At 41.0% G+C, this 18,490-nt stretch overlaps 2 protein-coding genes across 5 annotated transcripts in view; one reads left to right on the top strand and one right to left on the bottom strand.

The window, feature by feature from the left end:
- The window catches only part of LOC137996798 (transient receptor potential cation channel subfamily A member 1-like), a 25,590-nt gene extending 8,428 nt beyond the window's left edge, over nt 1-17,162 (bottom strand). The window contains exons 1-6 of one of the 4 annotated variants that reach the window (XM_068842382.1): nt 16,921-17,162; nt 15,677-15,732; nt 15,484-15,588; nt 5,118-5,461; nt 2,015-2,288; nt 197-527 (exon numbers count right to left, since the gene is read on the bottom strand). In XM_068842382.1, coding sequence (XP_068698483.1) covers nt 197-527; nt 2,015-2,288; nt 5,118-5,316 — 804 coding nt within the window. In that variant the 5' untranslated portion in view covers nt 5,317-5,461; nt 15,484-15,588; nt 15,677-15,732; nt 16,921-17,162. Of the gene's footprint in view, nt 1-196; nt 528-2,014; nt 2,289-5,117; nt 5,462-9,328; nt 10,159-15,483; nt 16,047-16,920 lie in introns of those variants that run through there. The other 3 variants (XM_068842381.1, XM_068842383.1, XM_068842380.1) reach the window with 3 other exon arrangements.
- Nucleotides 13,809-18,490, top strand: part of LOC137996800 (transient receptor potential cation channel subfamily A member 1-like) — a 19,110-nt gene continuing 14,428 nt past the window's right edge. Inside the window, exons 1-2 of the mRNA XM_068842384.1 lie at nt 13,809-14,514; nt 17,866-18,209. Coding sequence (XP_068698485.1) covers nt 14,069-14,514; nt 17,866-18,209 — 790 coding nt within the window. The 5' untranslated portion in view covers nt 13,809-14,068. The remainder of the gene's footprint in view (nt 14,515-17,865; nt 18,210-18,490) is intronic.

Here is an 18,490-nt window from a genome sequence, read left to right as displayed (position 1 = left end):
CATCCGCGAATGAGCACAGAGTGCACTTTTGCAGGCTACAAGCTTGCTGAGAACAGAGAGAAACGAATTGCCATTCGTCTACGTATCTTTAGAGATCCTTAGCGTAAAAGCGAAAAGTATGAGGGGAACGTAAGGTCTAATATAATTGTTCATTAACATACCCACAGCGACCAAGAAACCCGATTCATCAAAATACCTTAATATCTTGTGTTGTTGCAGCGTAGTGCAGGGGAACTCTGTCTAGGAAATCACTTTCCTGTAAATTGCTCACACCCGAGGGACTCTCTAAAAGCATGCCCAACACATCCAAATGCTCGTTTTCTACCGCGATGTGAACGCACGTTTTCATGAGCAAATCGGTGGCATTGATGTCAGCTCCTCGGTTGAGCAGAAATCTGGCAGATTCCGCGTGACCAGAAGCAACAGCGTTCAAGAACGGAGAACGGCCGTCGCTGTCTCGAACTTCCAGTTTAGCTTCCCTCTCCAAGAGAAATTCAATAAATTTGGTTTGGTTTAACAGCGCAGCCCTAAGGACAATCACAGATCAATAGATTGACTAGACAGCAAAAACACGAACATTTGGGTTTTGAAAAACGAATTGATAGAGCGCTTTTCAATTGAGTGTCTCAAAGCAAAATACCAAAGTAATTACCTCGACCAATCACAGCAGATGCAAACAGAGCAATGATCCAATCTAAATTCGTAGCAAATTCCATGTTACTTGCTCAAAGCGCGGGGAAAATGGCTCGTGGGAGTCGCAGTTGGTTTTGGTTTTCCTTTTCATTGGTTGATAAGCTGGAGCGAGATTTTAAACCAATCACTAAGCGTAGCAATTGCAATAGTGTATAATTACTCTGGACAGTCATCTGAAAACTGCTCAAAAATTAAATTAACATACATCGTAAGAGAGATTTCGCTCTTACGGAGGGTTAACGCTCGAAAGTAAGCTTGAAAATCTTTCTTAGAGTGGCCAATTTATCTTTATCAATTTTCTTTGATAAAAACGGTTACCAGGAGCCCATCTGGAGCGTGCAACTTCCATACAGCGTCTGTAAAACGGCGTTTTCACAAGTAGGTTTATTTTTAGACTAGCCCTTCCCGCGAATTAGATCAAAAAACAAAGGCAGTTCCGGTTCGGTGACCCTATGACGTCAGCTTAATTTCTTGTAATTGGTCATCGGGTTCCTGTGGGAGTCTCATTCGCGGGAAATTCAATCTAAAAATAAATCGGTCTGTGAAAACGCCGTTACACGAACACAGTGGAGTTGTAGGCTCCGGGTCATGGGTTCCTGCGGTTACCAGAAGCTCATGGGTTCCTGTAAAAACCAAATTTCTTGTTTTACTCCCCAGCGAGGCAGCCCCTACTACAGATTCTAAAGTAACCCCTTCATTGGACAGGAAGATACCATAACACAACGAATGAGTAATAAACAATTTGACTTATCATGATAAGATGACAGACGTTCTTAGGACTTCGTCAGGCGTTCGTCTCCCACGAACTTCTGCTGAAACGAAAAACCGCTTCCGTTCGTAGATTACGGACCAATCAGAGGTCGTTTTCCAGTTTACGATAAACTCGTGTTTTGCTTGGCATTCTTTCGCAGCATGTGATTAGTCAACGCTGACTGAAATTGGTTGATTCAAAAAGAGGGCAAACCGGCCGGTGAACGGAAGTGGTTTTTCTTCTAAAATAGACGTTCGTAGGGGAGGAACGAAGCCCTAATAACGTCTGCTTGGGAGGCTAAAAATGACTCAAAGTGCCCTTTTCGTGCTCAAGCTTCATATCAATTATTTGCCACTGATAACTAAAAGACGATTTGGTAACTACAATGGTATCTCGGACTTTTGGACAATGCAACCGGACAATGGCTCCCAGTGACCTTTTTCGGACCCTTGATAGACACTTGGGTGGTCTCTGAAGATTCGTTTCATTTTTGCGTTAAATGTTATCAATCTTCATGGTGGCCAACCACGTTCAACTTTACTATTATACTACATTTTTTTATCCACATACCTGTGAAGAGGTGTTTTGGATTCGCCGTCTTTCATGTGCACAATGGCCCCTCGTGATATCAACAAATGTGCCACCCCAAGATTTCCTTTGGTGGCTGCCAAATGAAGTGCTGTTACTGAGTTATGTTTGATAGCGTTGACATCAGCGCCATTGTTAAGACACAGTTCAGCAGTCTTAACGTCATTATTCCATGCGGCCAAATGCAACACTGTGTTACTCTGCAAATCTTCTTTCCTTAAAAGTTCCTCTTTATTGGTATGATCGTCTCTGTTAGCTAAAAAATATATTAAATCTCTGTTAGCTCGAAACTTTAAATCACCCCTGAGGAAGACACTGGGCAGGAGTGTCGAGTCGTCTTATCTTGATAGTAACTTTCTAAGTTGCATTCATTTTAAGTCGGAATACTGAATGAAACCGTGCTTGATTGCCGTTCCACCTGGCTGCTTTGTTGACGGTTATGTGAGCTGTAATCTACCAAAATATTGCCTTTGTTTTGCTCAGTTCAATCCTTTGCAGTTCATTCCGTTGGACAGCTCTTGTTTAGAGCATATATGAAGTCTATCTGATTACAAATTAAAGATAAATTTCGTGCAAAAAGTCGTTTCATGGCCCACAGTTGAAATGGAATACAAAGTCGTCCTTGTTTAAAAGTACAATTTCCACCAATGTAATCAGGGGTACCCAACGATAATCTTCGGTGACTTATGTCAGTGTTCGGGAGAGTTAAACTGTCCTAAGAATTTCGGTTTTACGTTGCTACAGATTTCTTTACTAAAACATCACCTAAAAGATTCGCAACCACGGAAACGTAGTCCGTTACTATACTTTTTCGCAAGGGATATTTTTGCAATTTTTGGCACTATAAAAAGTCACCTAGCAGTTTAGGATGCGCAAATAGTTCGCTGGGGAGTCCTAAGGACGAAACGTTCAGCTAGTAATTTCTGAAATGAACATATCATTCCCGAACGTTTCGGGCACTTCAATTTTCAGCTGAAGTATCCGAACAGATCAAATTATTCTAGGTTATAAAAGCATCTCTTTAGACAATCTTTATACGTTACAAGGAGCCTAGAAATGCCTTTCAAAGGCTTTTGGCTTAATTTGGCTGTTGGGCGCCCTTGTGTAAAGCAAAATTAATGATAAGAATGTTTTTCGTTTGGTTTGAATGCCTTCGATTTTCTTCCTAATCGGACACAACTCGAAAATAGCTTATTAATTTTTTCGTTAATTCAGAAGGAGCCTTACAAGTTGACTCTTAAGCTAGGGCCCGTTGCCAGTATGAGGTAAACCGAGGCACTTGCCTCAGTCACGTGATCGTGATTACAATGTTGTGTTTAAAATGTACTCATCATAAACACCTAAAATACATACGACGAGAATTTAAACATGGACATTGCCTCAGTGATAATTTTTTTCTGGTTACGGCCCTGTAAGTAGAGTGAAATAACCGTGACAGACGTAACGAAGTCATCTGTTCACCATGCACCTGTATCTGAAGTCTCCGAAGGAAGTAATTTTAATTATTTTATGGTTGGCGCATTTTTGTTTGTCATTCAACGACATGTATTTAACCTACACACCTAATGAATATTGACTGAAAGTCTGGGGAGGGTTTGATAAAGTGGCAGGGAAGAGCGGGGCTGATGAATTAAATTAAAAGGGATTTATACAGATAAATCTCTCCACCCAGTGAGGGATTTTGTAGAAACAACCCAAAAACAAACAAGGCAAGTGAATTTTCATCGATAGCTTTCTCTGCAACAAAAAATGAGATACTGATTATTTCTATAACGACGTGTTACAATTTAAAGTGTTTAAAATTATGAAAATATATTGATTAAAAGCACGTCCAAATTCAAGCTAAATTCAGAGCGTTGATATTATTGCAAAGACCTAACATCTCTACGCCCGGTGCACTTCATGACAAACTTCAATTTTCTCTTGCAAAATTGTGTGGAATTCCTTTCTGCAGTCCTCTGGTTGCTATCGTTGCGCGGAGGCTGTGGTTCGGAAATTGACCCTCGATTCCAGCGTCCTTGCTTAACCCACTGGACAATTTCCATACCAAACTGCAAAATGTGCAAAAAATATTATTAGACCATTTTTACAACCTAACGTACAGAATTTGCTTAAAAATTTTTTTAAACTTACCATCATCAAAATACTTGAATCCACGTTCAGGAGTCAAGAAGAACACGTCTTTCGCCACTCCAGACTAGGGACACCTGGACAAATATTTCTCGAACAGCTGAACGAAACAGAGTTGAGGCGAACTGTTGTTTGTGTAATAATGCTCAATTCGTAATTTTGCGCAAGAAAGAGCTCCTCGTAGCTGTCCGTGACAGGAACGCATGAAAAGACTACTGGTGCGAAGAAAAAAATTGTTAACGAGAATCAAAACAACTAAAGAAACGGAGAAAAACCTGTGAAAATCACACCGTTATGCCATGAACTTTTTCCAAAGTCTATTTTTCAAAATCTTGTGAAAATCACACAATTATGTCAATTCCATTGTCTTTGTTTCGATCCCACGAAGGTGTGAACCTCCAAATTAGCCAGTCGGTCAATATAAAGACTGGGTCTAAAATGCAGACTGAGGCCTAGGCCTATTTTGTACTGCAGTCTGCATTTTAGACCCAGTCTGCAGTCTACGGTCTGCAGTTTGCATTTTATACTGACTGATTAGCCAGCACTTGTTCCCTTGACCCAAAGATATGAATTATTTAATCATAGTAGTATGGCTGGTACAACAGCAGTGGAAAATTCAGCGAAAACAGCGGGAACATGGAAAACATGACACAAGGCGTGTGCCGCGACATTAGCTGTATGCGATGCAATAGAATTTGAAATTACAACCATCCAGAAAGCAGGCCTTATCATGATCTACCACTGCATAAGTGTAAGTTCTGCAACAGTTAGCAACACCTAGCTCGTTAAGTCGCTCTAGTTACTTCTGCTATCAGTTTTCATGAAAGCTAGGGTGTATATGAAGAAAGTACGTCAAGCTCTCCTTCAGTTACTTCAAGGCATACCAATGGAAAGCGTTGAATAGCTTAACATAGGCAGATAAACATTGTATTTTGTAAGATGAATAATAGCCCACCTTGATCCAAGATCATTCTCGCGACTTCTGAATGACAATTTTGAATAGCACAATGAAGGGGAGTCATCTTGTCCTCAGAAATCGCTTTGATGTCAGCTCCATAAGTCAGCAGGATTTGGCAGACCTTTGTGTGGCCTTCACTGCAGGCCAGATGCAACGCCGTTTTACCAGAGTCATCTTTAGCATCAACGTGAACCATAGGCTGATATAAGAGAACTTTAACAATCTCTTCGTTTCCTCTCCGGGCTGCAAGATGCAGTGGCAAACTTCCATTCTCCCCTTGCAGATTTGGATCGGCACCTCGAGGCAAGAGAACGTCAACAACCGTGGAGAGGCCGTTGTACCTAAAGAAAGCAGTAAAATTGTTGCTGGTACTGATTGCAATCAAAATAAGTTTAATTTTCGTTAAGATCAACAAGGTGCAAACATCAGGTAGATTAAACTGAGTCCGTAATTAAATCGCACCACCTGGACCCTTGCCAACGTGAATAGCTAATGACATTAGGTTCTACAGAAACTGGTGGGTGTTTGAAACACGAAAATTCGGAAATATTTACTAAGTTGATAAAAGTAATTCTACAGCTCTTCGTTCGAGAGAATCATGACTGAAATGTGGATTCTGAGGGGTTTGGGCGCGGTAGAGCGGTTCTACTATACGGTACACAGCAGTGAATAACTCGTGGGAAAGGCGGTTGTTTTGTAATCACCGCTTGATCAGTTTTGGACCGCTTGATCTTAGCCCCAGAGCACGAGCCATTCTAACTCCTTTCGGACCTTCCAAACATGAGTTCAGATGTGCTACTGAGCTGTAGGAGATTATTCTCGTGGAAGCTATAAACCATGAAACTAGATTCAGGAGACAATTACCTTGCTTCATTGCCAAAACTGAAATTGTTAGAATGTTGCAGTTTCTTCACTGTCGCAGTTGAAGTAAAGGAGATGGAATATATTTTTAATTCTGTATTTCGTGACTTTTATTTTATTTTTTTTTAGTGGCGGAACCAAAGCAACCGGAGAGCGTCTTCAAGAGGGAATGCCCGAAGAGCCAGTCAACAAACGACACCGCGTTCGGGTATCCACAGTCGCCCCAAGCTCGGTGTGAGCATGACCGACAAAAATATAAGGATTTGTAAGGGAATCGCGACAAAAAGCTTGAGAAGATAATTATATGAAAAAATCCTCAATTAAAAAGTTTAATCTTATTGCCATTGTTGGTAGCTTCCTTCCAATGTGGTTATTTTCCAGATCCGACCATCGACGCGATTTTAGCCATTTCTCAATTCTCGGTTGACAACGCGGTATATTAAAATCCCAAGGCAGGAGATTAAATTCTCAGGAGCCAGCAATATGAGTCATATATTCCTGGATCAACTGTTCCCATGGTCACAATTCCACATCAGAATCAATTGACAAAGATTGAACTTTCATCTCAACCCACCATCAACTGGTTTAAGTCCTATTTGGACAACCGCACTCAAAAGTGTTCCATTAATGGATCACTTTCTAAAACTTGCTCACTAAGTTGCGGCGTCCCTCAAGGGACTATTTTGGGTCCATTGTTGTTTTTGCTATATATCAATGATCTGCCAAACTGTCTAACGAATTGTATGCTATGGATGTACGCAGATGATACCCACCTAACATATGCGGGTGACAATACAGGCGACATAGAATCAAGACTTAACCATGATCTAGAAAATGTTAAAAAGTGGTTGATAGCAAACAAACTTACCCTGAACATGACAAAAACCGAATTTATGCTGATTGGATCAAGGCAGAGGTTGTATGCTCTCACAAATCCTCCAATTCCCGAGATTAATGGTGCTCCTATCACTCAAGTTTCTGTTGCTAAATCCCTGGGCGTGCTTATTGATAATAATCTTAACTGGAGTAGCCATGTCGATAAACTGACAAAGAAAGTAGCTTCTGGAATTGGAGCCCTCAAACGTATAAGGCATCTCGTTCCTCACACGACATTGCGCTCTATTTATTACGCTTTACTTCAACCGCACTTTGACTACTGCAATGTCGTCTGGGGAAACTGTGGTATCACGTTACATGACAAATTACAAAAACTGCAAAATAGAGCAGCCAGAGTTTTGACCTTCTCTAATTTTGATGCAAATGCTAGCGAGCTATTCAAAATTTTAGGCTGGAAAAATCTAGTTAGCCAGCAACAAATTGCGCTGGCCACAATGGTCTATAAGTGTCTTCAGGGGCTAGCACCGGAATATCTATGTTCTAAATTTACAAACCGCGAATCTGTTTATAGTTTAAGAGACTCTGAAAGAAAGCTTAATGTTCCGTTTCCGCGGACAAATTATTATAGAAACAGCTTCAGCTATAGAGGTGCTACCGTCTGGAATAGCTTACCCCTCAAAGCGAGACAAGCAGAGTCTCTTGGGCTTTTCAAAAATCTGATTAAAGACATATTTTAGTATAAAGCACGGCATTCATGGAAAGCAGCTTTAGAATTAATATAGTATTATAGTAATTGTATTTTATTGTAATCATTTTAAAATTTTACCTTTTGTAATTTAGATTTTAGCATTGTTTGTAATCTTAGCTGATGATTTTACCGTGCATAAATAATAAAATATCATATCATATCAACGCAGTCCTGCTGCTGCGAGCGACCTCAGGTGGTGATATTGCAAGGTAACAGCTTTCGAAAGATGCGCTTTATCACAGTTACGACCGCGAACAGCCTTTTACGTAGAATGTCCGATTGACCAATAAAAGCGGCATGAATGCGCAAAATTACCACGACTTACATCTACTGAGAAGAACTTAGTTCAGTCTCCTCAGTTTGGCTTTCATTCTCGCATCTTTCAACGCTTCTGTAAGGTCTGCTACCCCGGTAAGGCTCACTTTGTTATCAACGGTCGAAGCCGTAGCTACTTTCATGATAAAGCGCATCTTTCGAAAGCTGTTTCCTTGCAGTATCACCACCTGATGTCGCTCGCAGAACTGCTATTGCGTTGATGGTGGGTTGAGACGAAAGTTCAATCTTTGTCAATTGATTCTGATGTGGAATTGTGACCATGGGAGAATTATATCCAGGAATATTTGACTCAAATTGGTGGCCATGCTCCCATTGAGCTTGGGGCACCTGTGGGTTATCGAGCCTCAGGTTTTGAAAGTCCCAATAACTTTTTCGAATCCGAAAAGCCATTTGTGAAACAATTGTTTTTAAAAGCTGGCCGTTTAATATGTTTTCATAATAATTAAAAGCAAAAAGATTGTGGAAATGACCGAAATGATGAAACTCGAAAAGTTTCGAGACTGGTGGGGACACAAGCGCTCTAATCTCTGCACCCAACCATTATAAGACATTAATTATAGTCGAGTGTTTACATTCTCTTGTAGCGTGATGACAATGAGGGCAGGTACAAAACACAAGTCAAAGATCACAGGTCACAAGTCACAGGTCTCTGTTTTCCCAATACAGTAACAACCCTAACCGTTTACCGATGCTAGCATTAGGCCTAAAAACTCTTGTTTAGGTCTAATTAGGCCCATAAGGTTTGCTTTAATGAAAGTTTAGGATTCTTTATGTATTGGGAAAACAATGACCTGTGACCTGTGTTTTGTACCCTCCGTGGCCGTAATCCAATGTAATAAGTCCAATTAAAACAAATCCAGGTCGGAGTTATATACTTGAAAAAAGAAAAAAAAAAGAGAAGGGCAGTGGATTACTGGCAAAACAGTCGTTTAATCAGTTCACTTCTTTCTCAAGAATGATTATTCTAGCGCTTGGAAATTAAACTTAAGGGCAGCTTCAAAATTTGTTGTTTATTTTGGTAAGTTCTTGTGTCATTTTAATTATAGCAACAGCAATAATAACCGTTTTACACAGTGTACATAACGGCTTGCACGTTTTTCATATCCTTGTAACTAAGAGCAAATAAAAAATAAAAAAATCCACGAATATTAATAATCGAGATAATTTTTCAATCGAACCTATCATTACGACGCAATCTCTAATTTGGCATAGCATAAACCGTAAAGCTGTTGCTCGTTTTATAAACAACTTGATATCTTTAAAACGGCAAAGCCAACAAAAAGGGATTCCTCCGCTGATTTTGCAAATGACGCGTTCAGTTTTCATTAAATGCCTAAATGCCTGTGTCACCAATGCAGTCTGTTACAGATTCTTGCAAGTTGATTAAGTCAAGTCTATACACACGGGCTTAAAAATTACAACTCACCTTGCAGCGAGGTGAAGAGGGGTCCAACGACAATCGAGTGTCCCAATGTTGATGTCTGCCCCGTGGTCTAAAAGAGAGTCAACTATTCTGACATAATTATATCGTGCTGCGACATGAATCAGTGCAAATCCATGATCGCCAAGTTTGTCGATTTGACGCTTGTCTATTAGACACGCAAGCTCGTCTTCGACCAGATCCACTTCATCTTCCCTTATAACTTCAAAGAGCTTTAGCGTATTAAGTGACACGGGGGTTGGGACCTCTGTAATCTCGTCGGCATAATTCTCGATAAATGATCGTTCCCTTGTAGCTTTGGAGGCCTTGGGTTCCAAATCCATCAGCTGTTGAGGCTCATCGCAGTTTGCACCAAAATCTCTTTCGTCTTTTCTTAGCTTGCGCGGGTTGCAGCACGTATCTCGTTTCTTTGCATTGCGTTTTCCTTCGCTCGCTTCGCTTCGCCGCCCAAGAGATTTCTTCATCTTTGATGCAGTTTCGTGGAAAAAAAATTATCAATGACAGCAGGTCATTGAGCTTTCTGTAACTAAACGGATCTGTTGAAAATTTCTGAGTTAATCCGCTGTTCTGCACACTTAAGCTCGTTCGAAAGGAGAACACAAATTTTCTGTGCGTTCGCCATCCGGGGCAACACAGTAATAGTGACTAAACGTTGACATTTCAGTGACAAGTGGATGCCGCCCTCGCTTCTAGGGATGTGTCTTGACATGTTCGCTACTTTGCGAAGAGAAAAATATCCGCGTCCACATGTAGCCTATTCCTATCGTTTACGAATCGTTTTCACTGCTCACTCGTATCCGGGTGCACTCTAGCTAGTGCCCAGTGCTTTTGACAAAGATTTTGCTTGTTGAGCACGCGCAAAATCGTATGCTGGCGCTATTTTCTCTGCTTCGTTGACGAGATGCACGAGATTATCTTTCAAGGTCCAAGGTCGATACGCCATGTCGATTTATCTCACCCGGGAAAGACTGCAACCGTTAGTGTTACGTCAGCGTATTCAAAAGTTTGCGGAAGCGACCATCAAAACGTATCCGAATTCACAGCGTATTACAAAAAAATTCCACTCTAGAGATTGTATTTTAAAATTTCCGGATTCGGCTACCGAATTCGCCGGATTCGTGTGGACGCAACCCGTATCAGAAAAAGAAAATTGCGGATACAAACATGATTCCGGATAAGTGCGGCCGGCCGGGGCCTAAGGTCTTATCAGATTAATTATAGATTCCATAAAGATAGTCGTTTTCAATTTTAATTTATGTGAAGTGGTCACCAAAAAAATACTCCTTTTCTATTTACAAAAGAGTTCTAACGTTTGGGACATATTTAGGTTACTTCGAGGTTACCAGAGAATGACGAGAAACCTCCTAATTCCCGCTAAACGCAGCGATGCGCACGAAGCCGTAAATGCTATTTTTGGCGCGGAAGTGTCGTAACATGAGATGCGTTACCGCTAACGAGCCCCGGACTCACCCTCCCTCTTCGCCCGGGAGAAATTGATTCCCAATATGTATTCCCTCGCGATGTTGTGTTCTTGATTTGACGCCACGATTACCTCCCAAGCGGGCGTTCGTAGGATTAGTATGACGGCATTTTGATGCAAACGTCACATAATCAATAGAATGCGTGCCTTTAGCAAAGAATAATAAATGATTTCTCTGGCTATAGTACTATGCTCAGACGTCATACATGGGTCTTGGTCAGGGGTCGAGCGTCTAGCCGGCAGCACAGCTTTTTTAGTCCACCGACCTCGTTGAGCGGCGCCCTCAGCAATTCAGTCTCCGACTGCAAGAAAAGGCGATTAGCAGATCAGACATTATTATTATTAAGTTTCTCGAAAGTCCCGATAAATTTTCGGGGCCGAAAAGCCATTTTGGAAACCCCCTTCCGCATGTTTTCATAAGGTGGTGTTTAAGCAAAATTACCGTGAACTTTGAAACCTCTCCGTTCATAAAACACAGAGAAAATTATTCCACCCAAAAAAGCTTCGGGAGTTTCGAGAAACGGGCCCCTGGCCCATTAAACGAGATGATCATTCAGGTGACAGTGCTCCACTATAACACTCGGACTGGAATTATAGATTATTAATACAGGTCCGGGTGTAGGCGGTCATTCGTTGAACTGAGGTCGGAATCTTGTCACGGTTGCTCGCGCAGATCCGTCGTAGACGCTTTGCAGTTATGGCTGTCTCGCGAGTCACTCTCTTGTGTGGAATATAAAATATTAAAATTCTCTTAACTGTCTGAGACTGGTAGTGCCTTTGTAAAAAAACTCCTTCAGCTAATCGAACTTAGAAAATCGAGCCAGATTCGTAGGTCAGGCCCTCTCGTCATGGTTCGACTTCGCTTGGCTTGTCTCTGTAAGTACCATAATATTCAGGATAATATCAACCATCCAAACTTTGTGAGCTCAGGAAGGGAAGCGCTATGTTCCCGGATCCGTGGGTTTGTTTCAATTTTAATCCTTGCGTTTGACTTTCAGTAAGGAAAGGAATATAAACAGGGGAACCCAACGTCAATTTTCGGAAAATAACTGTTCGGAAGACGATTTGAGATCTAGAATTTTCGGAACATTTGTTGTAGAATTTCTTGCTTGTCTGCCTCTCCTAGGATTTTCGAACATCTAAATAACGGTATAATTGCCCATTTTTAACGGATTTTTACCCTAAAAAGGTCACCTAGAATTTTCGGGAGCCTTTTTTCTGGCTGAAATTTTCGAAAAGGTAACTTTTGATACCTATAATTTTCGGATCACTGGACTTTCAGCTAGGAAATCCGAACAGATGAAAAAAATTTAGGGGATAAAAATATGCCTATATCTACCGTTTAAATACTAAAATACGTTTAACGATGCTATGTTTAATGGTTTTCAACTATATTCTCGTTGGGTGCCCCTGTATAAAGCACACAGCAAATGTTGTCTATCTTGGAGACACTTTTTAATCACAGGGTCAATTATATATGAACGCAGTATACATATGTCATCGTGGTGTCATATAAAATTACTACTCAATTAAAACGTAGGAAGCCGGTGATATTAATGGCGGGTCTAAAACACAGGTCACTCGTTGCAGGTCATTGTTTTACCTTTTTGAAAGTAACCCAAACCCCTCAATTTGGCTAACCCTAGGCCTAAAATCCAACCTTAGGCCTAGGGTTAGCCAAATTGAGGGTTTTCCAAAAGGTAAAACAATGACCTGCAGCGAGTGCGCCGATTAAACGTATTCCCCGCTGTCGAAGAGCATTGCACGTTCACTGGAACTTTGCCTTTTGTGTACTCTTCGTTACCGTTGACGTCTTTCAGATGGTAGCGCCCGATAATGATATGCTTCAACTGGCGTCAGTGAGTCTCCGCGCCCGTGCCACACATCACCAATATAGAGCTTTCGACCTCGATGCCCGTACACCTTGAACGCCTGACACCAAAAAGCAGCAGCCGTTTACCTCAAGAACTGCCTTCCTCACAAAGTCTAAGCAATGTATCCGCAAGTCGCCTGTTTGCTTGAGTGACTTTATTCCTCATCAATTACCTAGGCTTTCAAACATGGACGCGCTTGTACTTCGAACGAAGAACTACTACGAGGACAAAACGATAACTTCTTGATAATCTTTGCATAGAGCAATAACGCGTTTCTACATTAAAGATCGGTCTACACGAGCAATTTTTATGTGGCAAATACATTTGATCGTGCCGACATAGCACGACAAAAAATTTTTGATGAAAAAAGGCGAGGTTGCATGGTGGTCACAGTTCTCCAAAAAAAGGCAGGAATTTGCCACAATCGTGACATTTTATGTGACGACGAGTTGGCTGCACCAGCAATTTTTCGTATTTGACAGCTTTTATTTTTCACATAAAAGCTAACACACCTGTTTTTTAGCAAATACATGTTACATAAAAATTGGCCAAATTTCCTTGTCTACACGAGCAAATAAAAATTGTCACACAAAAAGTTTCACAAAACAATTGTTTCATAATCAGTTGTTCTTTCAGCGAAGATATCGTTGACATCATCTATTGTTATTAATGTACTAACATTTGGCCCGGTTGTTCGATCACCGATTAACGCTAATTCCAGATTAAAAAATTACCAAGGAGTTTATTTCTCTACTCCCAAATGTTGTACAACGCTGATATTTGGTAAAATTTTACATTAGAGGAAGTCATTCTTGAAAGCCAAAAATAGCCAAAAGAAACTTGCACTGAAAAGTTGAACAAATTAAACCAAAGTTTTCGCTAATCCTGGTTTAAGTTAATCGGCTTTCGAACAACCGGGCCCAGAGCCTCATTGGCTTATATTCCCTATATGATTCGATTTATTTCTTCTCTCAAAAAGAGGGAGGATGTGATGAAATACGCTAATCCTCTTACCACATTACTGAGAATTCGCTTACTTGCATTACAGGAAATAGTTTTAATTCTCTGGTATTGAATTAGTCTTCGGTTCTACTTAATTAAAGTTTACTCGGGTTTTTTTCTCACAGATAATAGACTCACGATTGTTGGGGATAGACGTTTCTTAGACCCCTACGTTGCTCTCCTATTTCGCTAAATTGACGTGTGACCTTCCTCACCCTTTCTCCGAGACAGTCCCAGTTCTGGAGTGGTTCGAGGTCAAGGTCAGCGGTAAATGGTTTTAAGACGAACGTGACCGCTACTAAATGCGCTAGAGCGAAAAGCCTGTGTTATGAAACAACAAGGACCGGTGAAGCTCAGGAACGACACGAAATGAATGGAACCTCAGAGGAGGACACAAGTAAGAGGAACAGACGGAAGATTGGTTGTAATCCGTTCAAGTTAAGACGAGAAGATGCTGACGGAAAATGCGACATTCCCCTAGTTGGTTTCGAACCTCAATTACCAACAGCTTCCAAGACACGTCCTTCGTTTGGCTATGGAGAAGAGACCAGCGAGGTCGCGATGTCAATATCACCTCATGCTCTTCGGCTTTTTGAGGCGATCAGAGAAGATGAAATGGATCTAGTCGAAGCAGAACTTGCTTCCCTAACAAACAAGCACCAGATCGATAAATTGGGGACGCAAGGCTTCGCCCTGATTCACGTCGCAGCCCGATATAATTTTAGCGGAATCGTTGGGTCTCTCCTCGATCACGGAGCAGATGTTAACATAGGAACTCTCGACTACAATTGGACGCCTCTTCATCTGGCCGCCAGGTGTGTGAATTTTTTAGTAACGTACCTTTGTATCTGAGATTATATGTTCACTACGTTGGCTGAGATTACGAAAACACTCATTCAGTTTGTTTAGTAACATGTATAATCCTTGCATAAACATTCGCTCCTCGTTCATTGCACTACATCACTCATACAATGAGCAAAAGACGGCTTTCATTTGTTCACTTTTTATTGTATCTTTGATTAGTTGTTGATGTCACTGTGGCTGCTGTTCAAGAAGCGTACTGTTTAATTACAGAGATTGGTGATTAAAAAATCCTGTAGCCCAATGTAGCACTTTAAATTTAAATGAACACTTGAGTATTTGTCAAGCGCATTGTAAAATTAGCATAATTCTCTTTGTAGGTGGAGTTGGGGCGTTGTTCGTGGCAGAGTTTAATTTGTTTGACTCGAACCTGAGGAATACTCTTCTAGAATTTCGAAAACTATGTTTTTTTTTTAGAATTTGAGCATCCTGCCCGCAGAGCGAGGCAAAAAAATAATTGGTATTTGCCCATGCCTTTTGTAAATTATATACCCAAGGCGTTGCGTGACAAAACGAATTTCTTATTCATATGAATGAAGGGGTAGTTTCTAAAGAAACTGTGGTGCTGCGTCGGTGGGGAAGTAGTATACAAAAATTTGGTTTATCAACGGAGTTGATAACGTAAATTGACCACCGTACAGAGATTCTAAAAGCTGACGTTTCGAGCGTTAGCCCTTCGCTCTGACGAAGGGCTAACGCTCGAAACGTCTGCTTTTAGAATCTCTGTACGGTGGTCAATTTACATTATCAACTCCGTTGATAAACCAAATTTTCTTATTCAGAACTTGGCCGAGTAATGGAGCTCGGCGTGACTTTTTCACCAGAAAGACGGTCGAATTGTTTTCTATTGCAATTACAATTTTTCTTCAAATAGCCCTTTCTTTCGATTTTCGTGTTATAATTGTGCCCTTTCAAGTACTTACTGTTTTAGAAATATGCAGATTCAGGAATTAAAAAGATCTCTGCACGAGTCCTGTCAAGCATTTCTGTCACGGTGTTTAGTGATTCACCGTTGGCTTGCCACCAGCCTGAAAAGATATTTCTTTGGCCAAATGTCCAAATAATTGATGATGTACAAAAGGAATTAATGAAACATCATAACAGCAATGACCCTACCTGCAACTCAACCAATCTGGGTGTTTACTACAGGCGAATCTCTCCACAACGGCCACCTTGGGGACAGGAGCATATGTGTCATTTGACATCCATTTTTCATTCTCGCTACAACATGTTTATTCTTTCTGTGGCATTTTCAATTAAATGTACCTTTGTGTCAAAGACAAAATGTCCAGAAAACAAAACGACCGAGGTACACAATGTTCGCTGCACGTATTGCAGCATAAAACCGCAACAATATTTATCAATGCGATAATATAATATATGACTTGACCAAACATAAGGTTAAGTGACAGAAACCGACGTTTCGGTGCATCTTGCGCCATTATCAAGGTTACAAAGATAAAATGCGGTTTGTGAAAAGGCTAAGTTGAAACGAATTTGCATAAAAGAGTGCCAAGCTAATTACATGAATAGAATACTTTAGCACGAAGGGAATCCGACTGTACATTCAATGCTGGTTTAAGATATTGAATACACAGCAATTCATTAACAAGGCAGTCAAATTTGTTCGTGCATTTCTTGATTACATTGAAGCGTGCTAAGAAATTGTTCGGAACAGCAGTGTTATGTTCTTTGCAATAATGCCTGTAAATAGATGACGCCTTTTGACGGTGTGCCTCAACGCGCGTGTGAAGGTGGCCCTTTGTGTACCCGACATAACCTGCATCGCACAGGTCACACTTGAATAAATAAACAACGCATTGCTGGGTTACTATGTTAGGCTTGGGCTCACGCAAGCTTAGATCTTGTTTAATCTTGCGGCTAGTAAATACGGGTTGAATGGTCTTTTGCCCCTTGCTGCTAAGATCTCTAAGTTGTCGTTTGACAGACACTGCAGCATTCTGATCTGATCCTGATCTCTTCAATGTAATCAAGAAATGCACAAACAAATTTGACTGCCTTGTTATTGAAATGCTGTGTATTCAATATCTTAACCAGCATTGAATGTACAGTCGGATTTCCTTTGTGCTAAAGTATTCATGTAATTAGCTTGGCACTCTTTTATGCCAATTCGTTTCAACTTAGCCTTTTCACAAACCGCATTTTATCTTTGTAACCTTGATAATCATTAATGGCGCAAGATGCACCGAAACGTCGGTTTCTGTCACTTATATTTCTTGTTTCATGTATTTCTAAATCGTTTCTTATAAAACATAAGGTTCATATGGAAAATGTTGATAAGTGGTACATCATTTTACAACGTGAATTGCAGGCATTTCATTTCATAATGCAAAACAAACCTATCAAGAGGAGATGTCACGCATGTAGCTTGGACATGTTCGCCATTATTATTTTTCTTCGTAATTCAAGATAACGAGTAGAGGCGACTTTATCACTGGTTTCTTTTCAGTTAAATATTTTTACGAACGGTATCTTGAGCAAGCTTATCGCTCGAAGAAACAACCTGGCAGTTATCAGTTATAGAACACTCAGCATTGATGCGCTCTCGCCAACGTCCAGCGTGGTGTAGAAACCATCTTTTGATTTACTGAGGAAAAGTACGCATGCGCTACCTATTCCAGCCCACTGCGTTCCTCGTTTACATGGTACCGTTGCAAGATTTCGCGCCGGAACGAAATTTTCCCTCCGGTGCGGCAACTGGGGTGAATTCGCGCCGGTGTGAGTCGCGCCAGCATGACATATTTTGGTGGGATCATTTAAACAAATTCAGAGCTAAGAGAGGGAACCGGAGAGAGCTCGCACCGGTGCAAAAGTCGCCCCGGTATCATGTAATTTTCTCGGCCATTTCAATCTTTGTGGCGTGTTTAGGAATTTGTGGAATTTATCAAAGAAAGTGGGAGTGGTCGCAATACAAAAAAAGTCCGGCCCGTTCTACGGTTCGGTGATTTTCGTAGTAGTTGGTACCAGCTTTTTGGTTTCTGATCAAGCACGTCTTCAACTATTGAACTCCGACAATTTTCGAAGACTGACAAATTAACTACTCTCGGAATAAGCAAGTATCATTATGGTAGCACGCCGAAGAGTTCGTGACTAAGTGAAATGAGTTAGCGAGTTGACTTACGACTGAATGCCTGGACGCATAAGGAAGGAATAAATTAATTTGAAGTCCCTCCGAATGCCAGTGTTTAGTTCATTAACTTAAACGAAAGTAGACACACAGGGTGAAGAAAGCATTCGTTTATTTAAAAAACTGCCAAATTAATAACCTTACCCTTCCGTTGCAGGTTTAATTGCCTTTCCGCCGTTGTCGACGTACTGCTACCCCGCGGGGCAGATCCAACGCGCAGAGATAAAAACGGAAGCATGCCTCTGCACCTTGCTGCCAGAAGAGGAAACGAAGAGATCGTTAAAATTCTTTTGGATCGGCCTGATGTTCTTGTTGATGCCAAAGATAGCTCTGGAAAGACAGCACTTCATTTGGCCAGTAGTGAAGGCCACAAAAACGTTTGCCAAATCCTGCTGAACCATGGAGCGAACATCAAAGCGATTGCCGCTGACAAGATGACACCACTCCATTCTGCCATACATAACTCTCATTCGGAAGTCGCTCGATTGATTTTGAATCGAGGTGAGATCCTAATTTATTCTTAATTCATTATAAGACTCAGTGAGTGATAAGCAATATAGCAAATGTCATACCGATGCAAATGTTACTCGACCAACACACGGGAACACTGGCTTCATGAAACATGTTGCTTGTTTTGGGTCATTTTCATTTTCCATTAATTTAGCTAACGTCTCGGCCGGTTCCTTCCTCAAGAAAATCATCTCTCTAAACCTTGTAGTTTGTAATGCAGTGTAAGGTGCGTTTAAGTTAAACCCTCAGTTTCCCCGACTGGCTCTTGAAAA

This window comes from Montipora foliosa, chromosome 3 (assembly GCF_036669935.1).
Source record: "Montipora foliosa isolate CH-2021 chromosome 3, ASM3666993v2, whole genome shotgun sequence".
Classification (NCBI taxonomy): Eukaryota; Metazoa; Cnidaria; class Anthozoa; order Scleractinia; family Acroporidae; genus Montipora; species Montipora foliosa.
Note: the sequence above shows the minus strand (reverse complement) of the source record. Positions and strands in the feature narration are given on the sequence as shown.